General features: G+C 36.6%; 1 protein-coding gene across 4 annotated transcripts in view; it reads right to left on the bottom strand.

Moving 5' to 3' along the window:
• The window catches only part of Naprt (nicotinate phosphoribosyltransferase), a 202,150-nt gene that overhangs the window by 149,332 nt on the left and 37,437 nt on the right, over positions 1 to 15,381 (bottom strand). For all 4 annotated transcript variants that reach the window (XM_081755725.1, XM_081755726.1, XM_081755728.1 and 1 more), the window contains exon 2: positions 4,792 to 4,962. In XM_081755725.1, coding sequence (XP_081611851.1) covers positions 4,792 to 4,962 — 171 coding nt within the window. The remainder of the gene's footprint in view (positions 1 to 4,791; positions 4,963 to 15,381) is intronic.

The following is a 15,381-nucleotide window of genomic DNA, read 5'->3' as shown; positions in this document are numbered from 1 at the left end:
CAGAAAAAGTACAAATCCATCACTTTTGGTTTCAATGATGGATTCCCATATAGCAAGAACAATAGCAGATAGTAACAACATTTTTTGAAATACATTCAACGTCTCAAATTCTTTCCGCACGTATTTTTTAGAAACAATAAACACAATCAAAAATTCTTATTTCCAAAATTTATCTTTGGATTATTAAAGAAGTTGAGAAACAGATTGGACCACATGAGGTGTATGTAAAAGAAAAAAAAAACTATTTTAACGGGGTTGGCAACACTGATGAAGTAAGCATGCGCAGGAGCACGACCTAGTATTATGTGCTTGTGACAGAGAATAATCTGACTGAAGTTGGTGCGAGTAGCAATAAGGTGAAATTACATCCGTAATACAAAATCCGGTCAAATGTGAATTAAGGTTTGTTACATGAATTCTGAACGCCAAAAGGCACAATGCTGCTGACAATACATCGGGAAATTGTGTGCCATTTACAGACCAACAGTAATGAATGCAGGTAAAGTCAAGCAATACTACGGAGAGTTTCGGGAAGGAATTGGAGTGTTCATTATTGAGTGTAGTGGAAGGTCTAATGTTCAGACGGACGATCTGGTGGAAGGCGTTAACGAGAAAGTGCGATCCAATCGGCAATTTACAATAACTGAACTCGCCAAAGAGTTTCCAGAAGTGTCTGCGAAAACAGTACATCGAACTGTGACTGACAAACTGTGTTACCAGAAACTGTGCGAGGTGGGTGCCAAAACTGTTGACAAGCTCAAAGAATGACAGATGCACTTGATTTTTTGGCCCACTGGAGGGAGGGTGGGGATGACCTCTTTTCTCTCACAGTGGTGACGGATGAAACCTGGATATCGTATGCCACTGGGGATTCAAAACATAATTCAATGCCATGGCGACATACTGGTTCTCCTACAGCGAAGGAATTTAAACAAACACCATCAGTTCACAAAATCATGGCAACCGCAGTATGAGACCAAGAGAGATTAATACTTGTGGAATTGTTGAAACTAGGACGATCAATTACTGCAGATATGTACTACTAAACACCGAATAATCTCCAACGTGCCATGAAAAATCGAGAGTGGAATGCTATGTATTGGAATTATTCTCAACCATAACAACGCCCGCCTACACACAGCTACTTGTACTGTGAGACAATTCATAGGTTTCGATGGGAACTATTCGACCATCCCTTTACAGACCAGCCTTTGCCCCCAGCGATTTCTTACTCTTTCTTCATCTAACAAAGTGGCTTGCATCGAAGAGTTTCAACGACAGTGAAGTGCTCAAGACATCAGTTCTGAAGTGGCTGCACTCTCAGGTGGTAGATTTTTTACAGAGAGTATACGGAAGCTTGTCATACGGTACCAGAAATGCCTGGAGATTCAAAGTAACTACGTCGAAAAATACTCAAGGTATATACTTGTTTATCAAGCATAATAAATTTCTTCATTATTTTCATGTTTTTTTATTTTTTATTTTATTTATTTATTTTTACATGAGCCTCGTATTGAACAATATGCATTAGCGTTTGAGTGTAACTTTTGAAATCCATCTATCCAAAAGGAACGAACAGATTGTTGTTATTAAAATGCAAAAAATGAGTAATTTCTTGCTACGTATTAATATATACGTATAACAACTCCGAAATATATACGGTGACTGGTAATTCGATGCATTCCTTGCAAGGGGATATTCTACAAGTACTTTGAAACATTTTTACCTGTATGAATCGGGGATCGCAAATCAATAGTTTGAATAATTTGCACATGTGTGATTTCTTTGAAATTTGCCGGCTAAGGAGAGGTGCGCGAGAAAGTTTCATCCTGACCCACTCCCACAAACCACAGACTAATGAAATTTTATATGTGTAATCCTGCATACCTCGTAACTCTGCAACGTTGCTGTGTTATAGGTCCGAAGATGAAGTAAGATGCAGCGGTCCAAAATACATTACTGCACCTCACAAAGCAGCAGTACTTGCTCCATCACAGAAGTACTTGCCCCTCGGAAATGACTGCATGATTGGAAAGACGTGAAATGAAGGTGGTGTGCGGTCAAGAGAAAACGTGAACTATGACAGATTTCATACCCAGGGTCGTGCATCTGTCTGGCCAACATTCGAACAGTGAACTAGTGCGTGTTGTTTTCCAGGACGCGGACACCCTTTGTTAGTATGCCACGCTCTGGGATTTCGTAGAATCCCGCAACGAATGCAGCAGTGAGGCATAGTATATTCTGGTTATTGTAGTACCCTTTGCCTGGAAAGCAAGTACTAATACCCCATGCTGATCTCAAATAAACGTGATCATCACTTTGGTCGCTCAGAACACTTGAACACGGACTTCCTTTGGTGGTGGTACATCGGCACGCTGTTATTGGTTTGACTAAATTTTCCCTGTTATTCTTCACTCCCACTAGGCGAAGGCCAGGATGGAACCTTTTAGAAGGCCAGGGCCAGTTCCTTCCAAAATCCTAGACCCACCTACAAACGAAAACGTCATGAAATGTGAAAAGCACTAAAGCTAGGTCCGATCTTTCTATTTACTGTTTACACATTACAACTTTCTGAAAGCAAAAAGGATATCTCCACCCATGCAGCGCTCCACTCTATGGACAAATAGTGAACTACTTCATTAAAAACGTATATTTTGGTGCGCTTCCCCTCCCCATCCAAAAGAATCAGTTATTTCGAAAGCGGCAAAACTTTTTTTCTTCTTCTTTATGTCCGCGGGAGATCGATAGTAGGTAGCAAGCAAGACGACCCAGAAAGTTGCACATGGTTTGACTCCTTGCAAGATGAAAATGTAGTTCCGTTTCAAGACTATGTATATATGGAGAAATATTGTAGGGTTCCAAGATTTTTTCATGACAGCTACAAGATTCCTGTAAAGTGGCAACCTAGCTTTATACACATATACACACACATGCGCACACTATTTTGATGCAATGTTCGTGTCTGCGTACTAACTGAAAATGTTAATGTAAACAAGACCGAACGTAACAAGTTTTTTTTTTAAAGATATTAGACTATTTCAGCAAAAATGAAAGAATAAATTTGCAGTCTGGTAATACCGCACGTGTGGGGCTAGCTGGCTACCATACCAACTGGTGTCTATGGTCGGTTGCGTCTCTTAACTATTCGCTTGTATCACAATCATTGAACTTTCCGTGTAATGTGGCTGTTTCTGATGGAATGTGAATGTGGAACTGTACGACCAATGTAGTTCCTATGATCACTAGATTCTCACAAGCCACAGAAGCACTTGTCAGAACAGACTATCTTAATCCTCGGCTTTTGGAATGTATCATGCTGGGAACATAATTGGAGCGCCTGTTGACATGAAAAAACAAACTTCCATTAGCTTTACGAAATTCTAATACATTTTTCCAAGACACAGTTTTGGACTAGATGCTTCAAAGATGTCACACTGTAATTGATGCTAAGGTGGTTTGAAAAAAAAAAAAGTCCAAAAACCTTAGAGTGTATTATTTACAGATGCTCTGTGTTTAGTTTATTTAGCCCTTTAATTTTATCTGATCGCGTGCTAGATTTTTATTTATGAAGTAAAGTAAGATCTTGACATTCTAACAAACATCTTGTTGTCAACCTAAAATGTTTATGCTCTGATTGTTCCTTATTCGTTTTTATGATTTTCTGTTAGTGTTGTTCATGAAAGAGACAATGTAATTTTTCGTGACAAGATCGAGGAGAGAGAGAAATTAAAAACTTTTCGAAACAAGTAACCCTTTTACTACACTTTCAAGACAGAACAGCCCTGGCTTCAGTCTCGTGGATAGCATCATTTTGTTAACTTCAGGAGGAATTAGATTAAGTCTTGTGGAAATGTTTCGATATAATGCAGCATTTTTTGTTAGAAGTACTACAACACACACTATATAGTAATTCGTAGAATACCACGATCGTCCTCAAGCCAATATATGTTTAGAATGGTTGCTTAATTGTAGGTATTAAATCTTCGCTACCGAGCGAAGTAGCTCAAGTGGTAGAGCGTTGGCTTTGCATTCGGGAGGTCGAAGGTTCTATTCCCGCTGCCAACCATCCTGACGGGTTTTCCACGGGTTTCCTGTCCTACCAGACAAATGCCGGGATGGTACCTACTAAACAGGTCCTGGCCGATACCTTCCCAAATCCTTTCCCTTGTTATTGTTGTTGCTGTTATATATCCAGTATAAAATGACCTTTGAGCTGTATCTGGTGATTAAGTAAAAAAAAAAAAATAATAATAATAATAATAATAAGATTTGTAAGTGAAATATTTTATTCAAAAGTGTGATTTTTTTTCAGTGTACTCATGATTTAGTGACCAAACATAAGACTTTTGGATGTCAATCTATACATTTATTTATTTTCCAGATTTCTAGAGAATGCCGGCAACTATGGCCTTACGCCCGTCACGTTTGAGGGATGACATTCCTCGACGAACACATTATTCGGGGAAGTAAGAAAACCAATAAAAAGGGGAGCCTCCAGGAACTTTATACTAGGTACAATCTCGGCATCTACCTGACGTAAATAAGAAAATTCAGGAAAACCTCAACCAGCATGACTGGCTTGAAAACGTTTGTACAGTTTTTCGAACAAGTGTCCCCACCGTGAATGAAATCCGGGACCGCTCGCACCAAAGACTGAAGCGTTAGCGATTACGCTACGTGTGGCCACGGCAATCTGCACATTAGCTCAATCAAATATATTGAATAAATATAATCGATCGAACACTTTCTGTCAAGAGACCACAATAACAAAGTACTGATGTGTGTACTTACCACTATCAGAGTAATGGAAGTTCTCCAAAAATTTCAAACATTCTTCCAACCCAGCAAAAATAGTGAACTCTCCTTGGAAAGGATTTTTTCGAAAGAATAAATCGAAGACTGCGTTATCCTTCACCTTGCCAGATTTCCAGTATGCATACGCCATAGTAATCTGGTACAAATCTGAAATGAAAGTACATAAAAACTAATCAATATGCATTAAAATGTGACAATTAAGCATATGTCTAAACTACTAAGAAGAGAGTCAATAACTAAAAAGGTCACCCAAGCACACACTTTTCCACCTAAGACTGAAAATTTAAGCAAATTCTCAATTCATACATAGTTTTGCTTTTGGGGTTCCTCAAGGTAGTGTTTTAGGGCCTCTTTTCTGCCTTTATGTTAATGACTTACCAAAATCTCTAAAACACTAAGTATCACATGTATGCGGACGATGTTCAATTGTATCTATCTTCTTCACCAAGGCAAATAGATACTTGTATAACAAAGATGAACGAAGACTTGAGTAATTTGGCTAAATGATCAGCAAATAATTGTTTGATTATAAATCCATCAAAGTCAATTTTAATTACTTCCAAACGTGCAACGACGTTAATAGATGCTTCACTTGTTCCCAATATAACTTTAGAAGGCGTAAATATTCCCTTCTCTTCCTCTGTAAAAAATCTTGGCGTCATGCTTAACAAATATTTAACTTCGTCCGATCAAATTAACGCATCATGCAAGAAGGCTTTTGGAATTCTTCATTCTCTCAGCAAATTAAACTTTTTACCAACACAGTTGAAAAAAACTATTGGTCAAACCCTAGTGGTACCACATTTGGAGTACTGTGACATCGCCTTAACTGACGGTGATATACATTTACAAAAGTGTTTGCAGCGAGTACAAAATGCTTGTATACGTTTTAACTTAAAATTCTCAAATCATGTAACGCCATTCTTTAAAAAGCTGCAATGGCTGAAGATGCAGCAACGGCGAAAACTGCACTCGTTGGTACTGCTGTATAAAACGCTTACTTTTACAGAAACTTCCTATCTTCTAAAACACCTTAATTTTTTAAGCGATTTCCATGAGAGGGACACAAGATCACGTTTTAATAGCCAGCTTGCAATTCCTATTCATAGATCAACTTATTCCTCGAAATCATATATAATTTCAACATGTCGTGATTGGAAAACTTTGCCAATCTCGGTGCGTGAGTCAAACTCTCTAGCATCTTTCAAAAGAGCAGTTTATAATTTATTGTTATCTTAGCAGAGTTGAATAGACACAGAGACAGAAGAGTCAATAGAGAAGCTTGTCATAAAGATATAAAACTCAACATTTATTACATATCGTAACATGTATGTACTTTCGTATAGCACTATATTATATTTGTGTTATATATGAGGCGTATAGTTTCTAAATCCGCCATCTCCTTCATAAAAGGTTTCGAGAAAAACAGGAAAAACTGATAACTCAGAGATTATGTGAGATAAAATTTTCTTTTTATAAATACATTCCTGCTTTCTGGACATTCATTATAACTACCAAATGACAAAAATCTCTCTCATCCCATTTCTCGGTTATTGCAGAAAGCAGTTTGGAGATGGCGGATTTTGAAAACAACTTTTGGAGATGGAGGACTTTGAAACAAACGTACTTAAGTTTTTTGGGGTTTATTTGCTTCCAAGTCATTGCTATTATAATTTCTGATAACTATTTCAGAACAGAACAGTAGATGGAGATAAACTGAATCTAAACAACGATATTAACTTGTTGGGTGACATTATAATGTGCACAAACAAGGAAAAAAATGAAGCTCTAATCATAGTACGTTAGCTACATTTACGGGTCAAGTTCCGAAGTTCTTAGCCCGTTTAGAAATATCGTCTCCTAACATAACATAAGCTTACTTAACCTCACCTCACTAACCTAATCTAACCCATTAGGACCTAACCTAACATAGCCTGACATAACGGGATGGGAACTTCGGAATAAATGCCACCTTTACCAACAAGAAAAGGATTGAAAGTGATCTTTACACTGTTTTCATATATAGTTCTCATCAGAATCATGTTCGAAACACTGGCATTCAGCCTAATCCTCATCTACACTTTCTTCTGTTGAAGCAGTCAGTCTCTTTTCAGCATCAACATAAATGGCTAAGTTTGAATTAGCACGCCAATTCTCCCCGAAGTGTTTCGTTAATAGTTGAACAACATCTTGCAACTTTTTTTCATTAACGTCGGTCTTCAATTCATAGCATAGAATAGAATAGAATCGAAATGATGGGGTTTACAAACACACTGCTGAGTGCAGATGGCGGCTTTTGAAGAATACCCTGAACTTTAAAGCAGTAATTGAGGGTGGAGGTGGCGACATTTCAAACAACTCTTTTCACCATCATGTAGGGCATGGAAAGGAATACCAGTAAATCTACTTACCCCATTTTTTTTTTTGAAAATTGGAGATGGCGGATTTAGAAACTATACGCCTCATATATATATATATGTGTGTGTGTGTGTGTGTGTGTGTGTTGTGTGTGCGCTCAAGAGACCGTCTGTTTAGTTTTCTTTTTTTTTTACTTTCTAACTTTTTTCTTTTGCTATTGTTAACTATATTCTTTGATTTTTCAATTTTGTATCATGTTTAGGTGTTAGATAAGGCTTCATATAGCCTTAAACTCGACATGTAAAATAAGTCGAAATAAATAAATAAATGTACCTTATAGTTATTCAGCCTACTAGTAAGTTTCCTCTATTGCGAAAAAAATGTTCATTTATTTTTTTAAGCAAATCTTTACAAAATACCCTTATGCCTCAAATTAACGTTAACAATAGTTGCTTTCATGTATATTTCTTCTAGATAGCATTTATTTATTTACTTATTTTGAAGAATTTCACTAAAATAAAACATCCACAACTCGAGAACAAACTATTTGCACACCATAAGATTTGATGTTCGTAATAAATTTGTCAAGGTCTACTACTATATCAAGTTTGGTCCAAATCGTACATGTTCGGTTGAACACACATGATATACACTTCTTGGGATTTATTTATTTAGTTAGTTAGTTAGTTATTTTACTGAAGCGGGTGCGGGTGTAATCAAATGAAGGACCAAAATGTAACGGTATCTCTCATTCCTATTAATTTCGAATAAGTCTATGTGGCTAATGGATGGTACAGTTCACGTACCAAAATGTGTCTTGCAGAGACTAAAAAGTGGGACTGTCTTCCAGAGACTAAGTCCAAAAACATGATCCTAGATTCTTACAAATTCCTTTAGGTTTGGTTCTTTTTTCCTGTATTTTTGTCACTATCAGGGGTGGAAATTGAACGATAACAGTGCAGTATGCATACAGGCGAAAGCCGTAATTGAATATCTTCATTAGAAAAGTTTAAAGCTACAGGAGATCCACGTCGACAAGGTTGTTACTTTAGGTGATAATGTCCCTTCATAGGCCACAGTGAAGAAATGGATAGGCGAATTTAAAAGGGGGAGAAAAAATGAAATGAAATTTTTATGTTCCACGGCTATTCCGGCTAAACTAAAGGAGACGGGTAAAACGGTGGAATGAAGAAAATGGGAGGAAACGGGAGAAACCCATGCACACGGTGTTTGCCCACCACGAAGCACTCTCACACCTCTTCCTTCAGCTCTCGGTCAAATATTTAAATCACTGGAATATCTAATTATATTAGATTAAAATTCCAAAACATTAAATTTCATGTCCCTAATGTTAAGGTATTTATATATTACATGTGTGTATGTATATATGCAACCTTACTATCTTTTCTTCTCACATCTTCCCTTCTCTTCTAAAACAAGTATTAGAAAACGATAAAATACGTATTTAATTATTTTAAATGAAACACCAAATTTAATGTCCAACTTTGAAGGATTCCGAGATATGGATATTACACTATAATAATCGTAACCCCTACCCATCTTTCTTCCCTTCTAGAACAAATGTAGCCCCCACGTTCTGCTAACGCTTTCGCTTCTGATGTGAGAAATACAGGGTTCGATTCCCGATAGAGACATTCGCTCGGAAAGCTGTAACAGCTTTTTCAGGTCAGCCATTTTAAATGTGGATTTTCCTCTTTCACGCCAGGCAAATGCCGTGATGGTACCTCACATAATAGTTCCAGGTCGCTTCCTTCTTTTCTCATTCCTTTCTTCTTCCTCAAGTCACCAAACAATGTGATCACTGAGGGACATCTTGATAATTTAACATGCCAGAGCTGCCGAAGGCCCGGAAATCTAATTCCTAATTATAATCCTTCTACAACAAGTCAAAAACATTTTTTAAAAAAAATCAAAGTCCAAATACCAAATGTCATGTCTAACGTTAAGAGTTTCCATGATATGGCTACATTATAATAATTGTAATCCCACCCCTTTTTTCTGCTTATATTATTTGGTCCCATTCTAGATCAAACATCAAAAATTTAATATACCAAACTCCATTTCTCAACCTTTCAGATATTCCGCGATACGGACATTTTAATATAATTATTACCAACCCTATTCTCCTCTCCCTCCTTGTCGGATTTTCAAAGTTTTTTTTTCCTTAGTAGTACTCTACGTCATATATCCTATGCGGTATTTCTTCCAGAAATGTTTTTGGGGGTCCTTCCCCCCGGAGCTCTGAGAGTGCCCCCGGAGGAGACCAAAGTAATACGTCCATAATTACAAACCATACCGAAACAGTGTGAAAATAATATGTGCCCCTCCGAATACTAACTATGCCCCCGAAACATTTTTTTTTCTTTCTTAAAGAAACCCTGATCCTATTGTACTGTCCACATTTAAAGTTTCTAGCTTAAGCTGTTTGGCCTGGGCACTGACCAGTCATTCAGGATTTCGTTTATATAGAGAGATTTCGCTACTTCCTTAAAATAAAAGGTACGGACCACCACATTCTCGCTCTAATTCCATAACAAATACGATTCCTGGCGGGAGCTCATGTGGTTCGGATTCCACGTTAATCAGTAGGTCCACGTCTCATATAGCCTCGCTGCTGAACGGGACGTTCAACTCAAAATCAACTCAACTCCACTAACAAATAACTGACACCATATATTACGGCTGTTAATTAAATATTTGTTTAAATCAGTGTTTCTTCCAGACATCTTTTTTTGGGGGGGCACTGCCATCCCCCAGAGGAGAGCGAAATAATACATCTAAACAGAATAGTACCACAAATCCCCCCCCCCGGAACATTTTTTTTAAAGAACGACTGGTTTAAATAATAACATTGCACGAGTGTATTTATAAAATTGTGAAAAAAAATAACCAAAAGTAAACTACCATTGTGAATACTCTCCTGGAAGTGATATATGCAATATTTTAAGAATAATGAAATATTTATTTATGAAATGTAACCAAAATCGCTCGTGTCGGTTTTGAGAAAGAAGTATAAAAAGAAACTCATCCCACAACAGTAAACTATTCCTTGTAATTTTTTTCGTATGAAATAATTTACATAATACTATATAGAGTTATAAACTAAATATTTGTTTATAAAATACTAGCTGAACATACCCATTCTTCCCATGGGGGCTGTATTTGAAAGTCAACGTCTATGGGAATATCACCATCCATTTCAGTGACCGCAAGAACTATGGATTTGACACTAATATCGGTCATTTTGGGCTATTTTTACATGTTTCGGTATCCCCCCGCTGACACCGGCCCGCATACAATGGTAGCTGAATTTGCAAGTCATCTGTAACGGAAGTGTCACAATTGATCTCAGCGACCGCGATGGAATTGACATTAATATCGGTTATTTTGGATTCCTTTTACACGTCTCGGTATCCCCCCGGTGACCCCCGGCCCGCAGCCGAATAGGGTGAATTTGAAAATTAATGCGATCGGAGTTTCACCATTGATCTCAGCGACCGCGAAAACTATTAATTCGACACTAGCATCGGTCATTTTCTACTACTTTTACATGCCCCGGTAAACGCCCCCTTGGGACCGCCCTGTTTCGAATTTTGACAAAAAAAAAAAAAAAAAAGCTTTGCCTTGGTCTGTCTGGACCAAGGTATCCGTGACCAAAATTTGGTAACTCTCGGTCAACTTGTCTAGTTCCCAGGCAGGTCCTGGTAAACGTCCCCCCTGAAGCCCCCTGGTTCGAAATTTAAAAAAAAAACGTTTCGCCTTGATCTGGGGCATGGACCAAGTTACCCATGACCAAATTTTGGTAACTCTCGGTCTACTCGTCTGGTCCCCAGGCCGCACACAGATAGACAGGCAAACACACACACAAACGCTTTATTTTATTTATATTAAAAGATTAGATGAACAAGATGACATGACTCGTTGAGAAAATAGTCCAAAAACCAATCACCCTCAAAAATAAACTACCCCTCGTAATTTTCTTCAGCACAAATGAGTTACACTGTAATTTTTTACTCTTAAATAAACTATCCTTATTTTTAGGAGCAGGAAGAAAATTCGAAGACCCCCTTGGATGATCACATAAAAACCTTAAATTCAATGTTTGAGATACGTTCAACGGTATGGGATCTACGTGAGTGTACATAAGGATGAACAGATATTGAGAAACCCTTTTCCGATATCTATGGCTCATAAAACGTGTAAATCCGTTGAAATTTCAAATTTGATTTTTTTCCACATTCATAGAACTTTCTTCTATTCTTTCGTCGCTCGAAAGTAAAAAACATTTTCATTTCTCTTTAGCTTTATTTTTATTTGATTTTCCTTATAATTTTCTGTTCTATGAAGATTATTTGATTTCTCCTCATTACTTCCTGTTCTACTACGAAGATTATTTTTATTTTATTTTTTCTCATTATTTTCCTGCTCTATTACGAAGAATTGTCTATCAATTCGAAGTCCTAGGTATCAAATCAACTTCGAATAGCTGATTGCAAGTTCATTCATATTACTAGAGTTAAGTATATTTACATTGGTATTAGCAAAGTCAATAATTAAGGGTATTCATTCCTATCAGTAAAGCAGTCTTTGTCCAACAACTAATAAAACGCAAACAAAATTTCTTGTGTTCACCAGCAGATAACTTCCGAGTGTTGTTCGAAGATTACTTATTGTTAAGTCTGCATTGATAAGCTGTGTTGTGAATTAACTAAGAATTTACATTTCTTCGAGGATAAAGGCGATAACCGCTGACAACTACGGTTGAGTCCAATATGCTGGCGTACTTTAATCTTTCAAAGCGTTTTCGTTACGTAAGAACTGATATTTTCTTTCAAAACATTATATCACTGACACTTACTTTGTTTCCTATGGCATTGTATTAAAAGATAATTTGCCGAAGCATAGTTTCGCGCTCCTGCAAGCGTCCGGCTCCAGCACTCCACGTTACACTACAATTGGAACAATAGACTTAGCGCTTAAAGCCTGTTACTTATTTGCGAATCGCCCCGTTAAAATCAAACTAAGTAGCATATACTATTTGCCTTTCATTTTTCAATGATAGAGTTTGTTTCTTTAGGTTGTTTTTTTTTCTGCAAATAATTTCTTCTATTGCTAGTTCTATCTGTAGCGCAGATACATTGTTCATTCTACAAATAGGTAGCCGTAGCACAATTAAAAGAACGTTGCTATTAAACTTGTCAAATATTTTGGCATCAGATATGCCAACATTTTGAAACGAATTACGAGGGTCATTCAGAAAAAAGTCCGTTTCGGCATTAAATATAAGTAACATGGTGTGTGGAACAGGTTTATGGTATAGAAAATATGTACCTTATTCAACTTTCTAACATTCTAGATTTCTTGATTTCAATGGATTTGCACGTTTCATAGCCTTTACATAAAGAAAAGATTATTTTTGGATGTCTATCCTTCTGTTCGTTCCTATGTACTGTATATATATACTTGGATTGAGCGATATTTCAATGTATCAATCGAGCAATCCACCCGTATCTTCAAACATCGATATCGAAAAATGTTACTGGCCGATTCATTGATACTTTTGTATATATCGATCAAGTTTCGGTATTTTGACCGAATATCACGCGACCCTCTAGTTTTCCTCTAGCCAGCAAATACCCATCTACGTACTTACCAGACCACGAAGAGTAAATAAGTAATATTTTCAATACTGTATATAACTTTGATTCCTAAGACACGTTTCTATAGTCCGAAAACCTTAACATTATCAAATGCGCATCAAAACAACTAGGGGACTTCCCGGATGTCAGCAATTAACTGAACATAATTTTGTTATCACTTCCTACTTCTTTACCTGTGTCAATATTATTATCAGTCTTGTTACTCAATATCAGCAATTTCTATATCAAACAAGAAATGCGTTGTTCTAAATATTTTGCAACTTGCTATCTTCGCCATTTTTGTGATGTATATAGTGTCATTTTCAGTCCTAGTTATAAACGATTGTGAAACTCGTCGTCACTGTATTCAATTTTTATATACACAACATTTCCAAGTAATTATGTATTAGCATACTAGCAGGTGTGTCCATCTCTCGCACGCAAAGAATTTTCGTTTTATTTTATAGTTATTACTAGGGTATCGAATCCATAACAAAAAAAAACTGCTTTTCGCATTCTATTACCGTCTTTACACCATGGCGATCAGTGTTGAAACCGGAAATAAAACTTACTCTTGGAAAGCTCAATCTATACGAAAAAGAAAATTTCTCGTACCTCTTACCCTTAGGTTCTATGTAGATAATATCGAAACCGGGAGGGAAAATGATTTATCATTTCCCGTCTTAGTAACGAGATAAGGGTGAAATTGGAATTTGCCCTTGGACGCTGAATCGATTAAAAAAAAAAAAAAAAAAAAAAAAGCTTCTCACTTACCAGTGGGAAACGCTGAACTGTGATGCCGGAAGTTGGAGTGAAAAAAATAGAAGACAAGTAGAAATGGGACTCACAAACTAATAACTGTGGCGTAAACACTAAGTCCCAAATGGAAAACGAATTCTTTCAGTTTTAAGTCTCAGGTTTATACTATTTAAGCTAAAGGAGATGGGAATGATGAGAATGAATAAAATGCTGAAATGAAGAAAATTGGGAGCGGCCCGAGAAAATGGCGAGTACACTGTGTTTGTGCACCACAAAGCCCAATTGTCGCGAGTTGGGATCGCACCAGGAACGCCCTCTACGACTAAGAACACTAAGTGACATATGAAAATAAATACAATAAAACTAAATTTAACACACTTTATTCATTGTGTAGAGAAATTTTAGGCGTAGTGGGGAAACACAGCTGGTGCAAATAACATTGCTGCAGTAACTTGTTCTGTAAATTTTAATGGGGCTTTAACTACGAAAATTATAACATCACATAATTCTCTTGCTTCTTTATTCTGTGCTGTCACTTTTCGTCTTTTTTTCATTCTTTCTTTGTAGAGTCTACTCCTTTGGTCCTATCATCAACTTTATCATAGTACATTAATATTCTTTTCAAAGTCTGAAAAAGCTTGGTGTGCAGAAGAAAGATTAATTTCTCTCTCTTAAAATGAAAACAAAATCTTTGAGTTTAACGTCCCACCATTGCATGTTGGGCAAAGGGAGACGATGACTAAAGCAAGTGAATGATGGAAGAATTGGTGGAATGAGAAAGTGGGGAGAAACGGAAGTACCCTAAGAAAATCCACGAGCACGATGTTATCCACCACAAATTTACTTGGCCGGAGTCGAACGAGGGACCCCCACGCACCAGAGATAAGCGCTTTAAGACTGAGCCCCGTGCCAGTTTCTCTCTTAAAACTGTTCAATCAAATTTCTGTAAGGGCATTACTTTGCTGAAGAAAAATTCATAATTAGGGAAGCATTTTAGATCTTGAATACTGACCTGTTAATATTCACCTTTTTCAATTCATAAAAGAGTGATTACTTTCATTTGCTTTCTAGTTTACTATATACTTTTGTTATTTTGTAACTCTGAGATTACTTTTAAATAAAATGTCTATATTAGACTTCAGCGTTCCTGGAATTTCCTCAGCAAAAACGTGGATTTTATTAGGTAAAACCCACATAAAAAACAATATCCCCAAAAAAACAATCTCTAAAAATATACTTCAAAACTTGGGTTGAAGTGATAACCTTAATATAATCATAACAGCTTCTTCAATCGTGTCTCTAAGTACACGTCTACTTTGAGAATTAGCTTCAAATATGTATTTAGCGAAAGACCTCCAGTCAGAGCAGAATACCACTGGAAAAAAAAATAATTGGAAATCATGTACAACGAATATAGGTAGTTCGATCAAACTTGCTGTAATGGTATTCAACCGTACTCTGTGATAAAATGTAATGTGACTACCTTAGTTTGTTTTTGCAGCACGTACTTGCGTATTAGTACAAACAAATACGAGTAATAACATTTATATCTCCATGTCTCAGTTAATTCCAAATTAAAAATGTTTCACTTAAAAATGATTCCTGAACACCAAAGCTGAATAAATGCATACATACAAAAGAGAAAAAAAAAATGAATTAAAAACAAACAAAATCTTCTCTTATGATAATTATGAATGCACATACTTTCTGAATTTTTAATATCACAATTTGGATCAAGACATTACAAATGCTTCACTTAGAAAAGTAAAATGCTAAATATTTACCTTTA

This window comes from Thermobia domestica, chromosome 4, assembly GCF_964235325.1.
Source record: "Thermobia domestica chromosome 4, izTheDome1.hap1.1, whole genome shotgun sequence".
Classification (NCBI taxonomy): domain Eukaryota; kingdom Metazoa; phylum Arthropoda; class Insecta; order Zygentoma; family Lepismatidae; genus Thermobia; species Thermobia domestica.
Note: the sequence above shows the minus strand (reverse complement) of the source record. Positions and strands in the feature narration are given on the sequence as shown.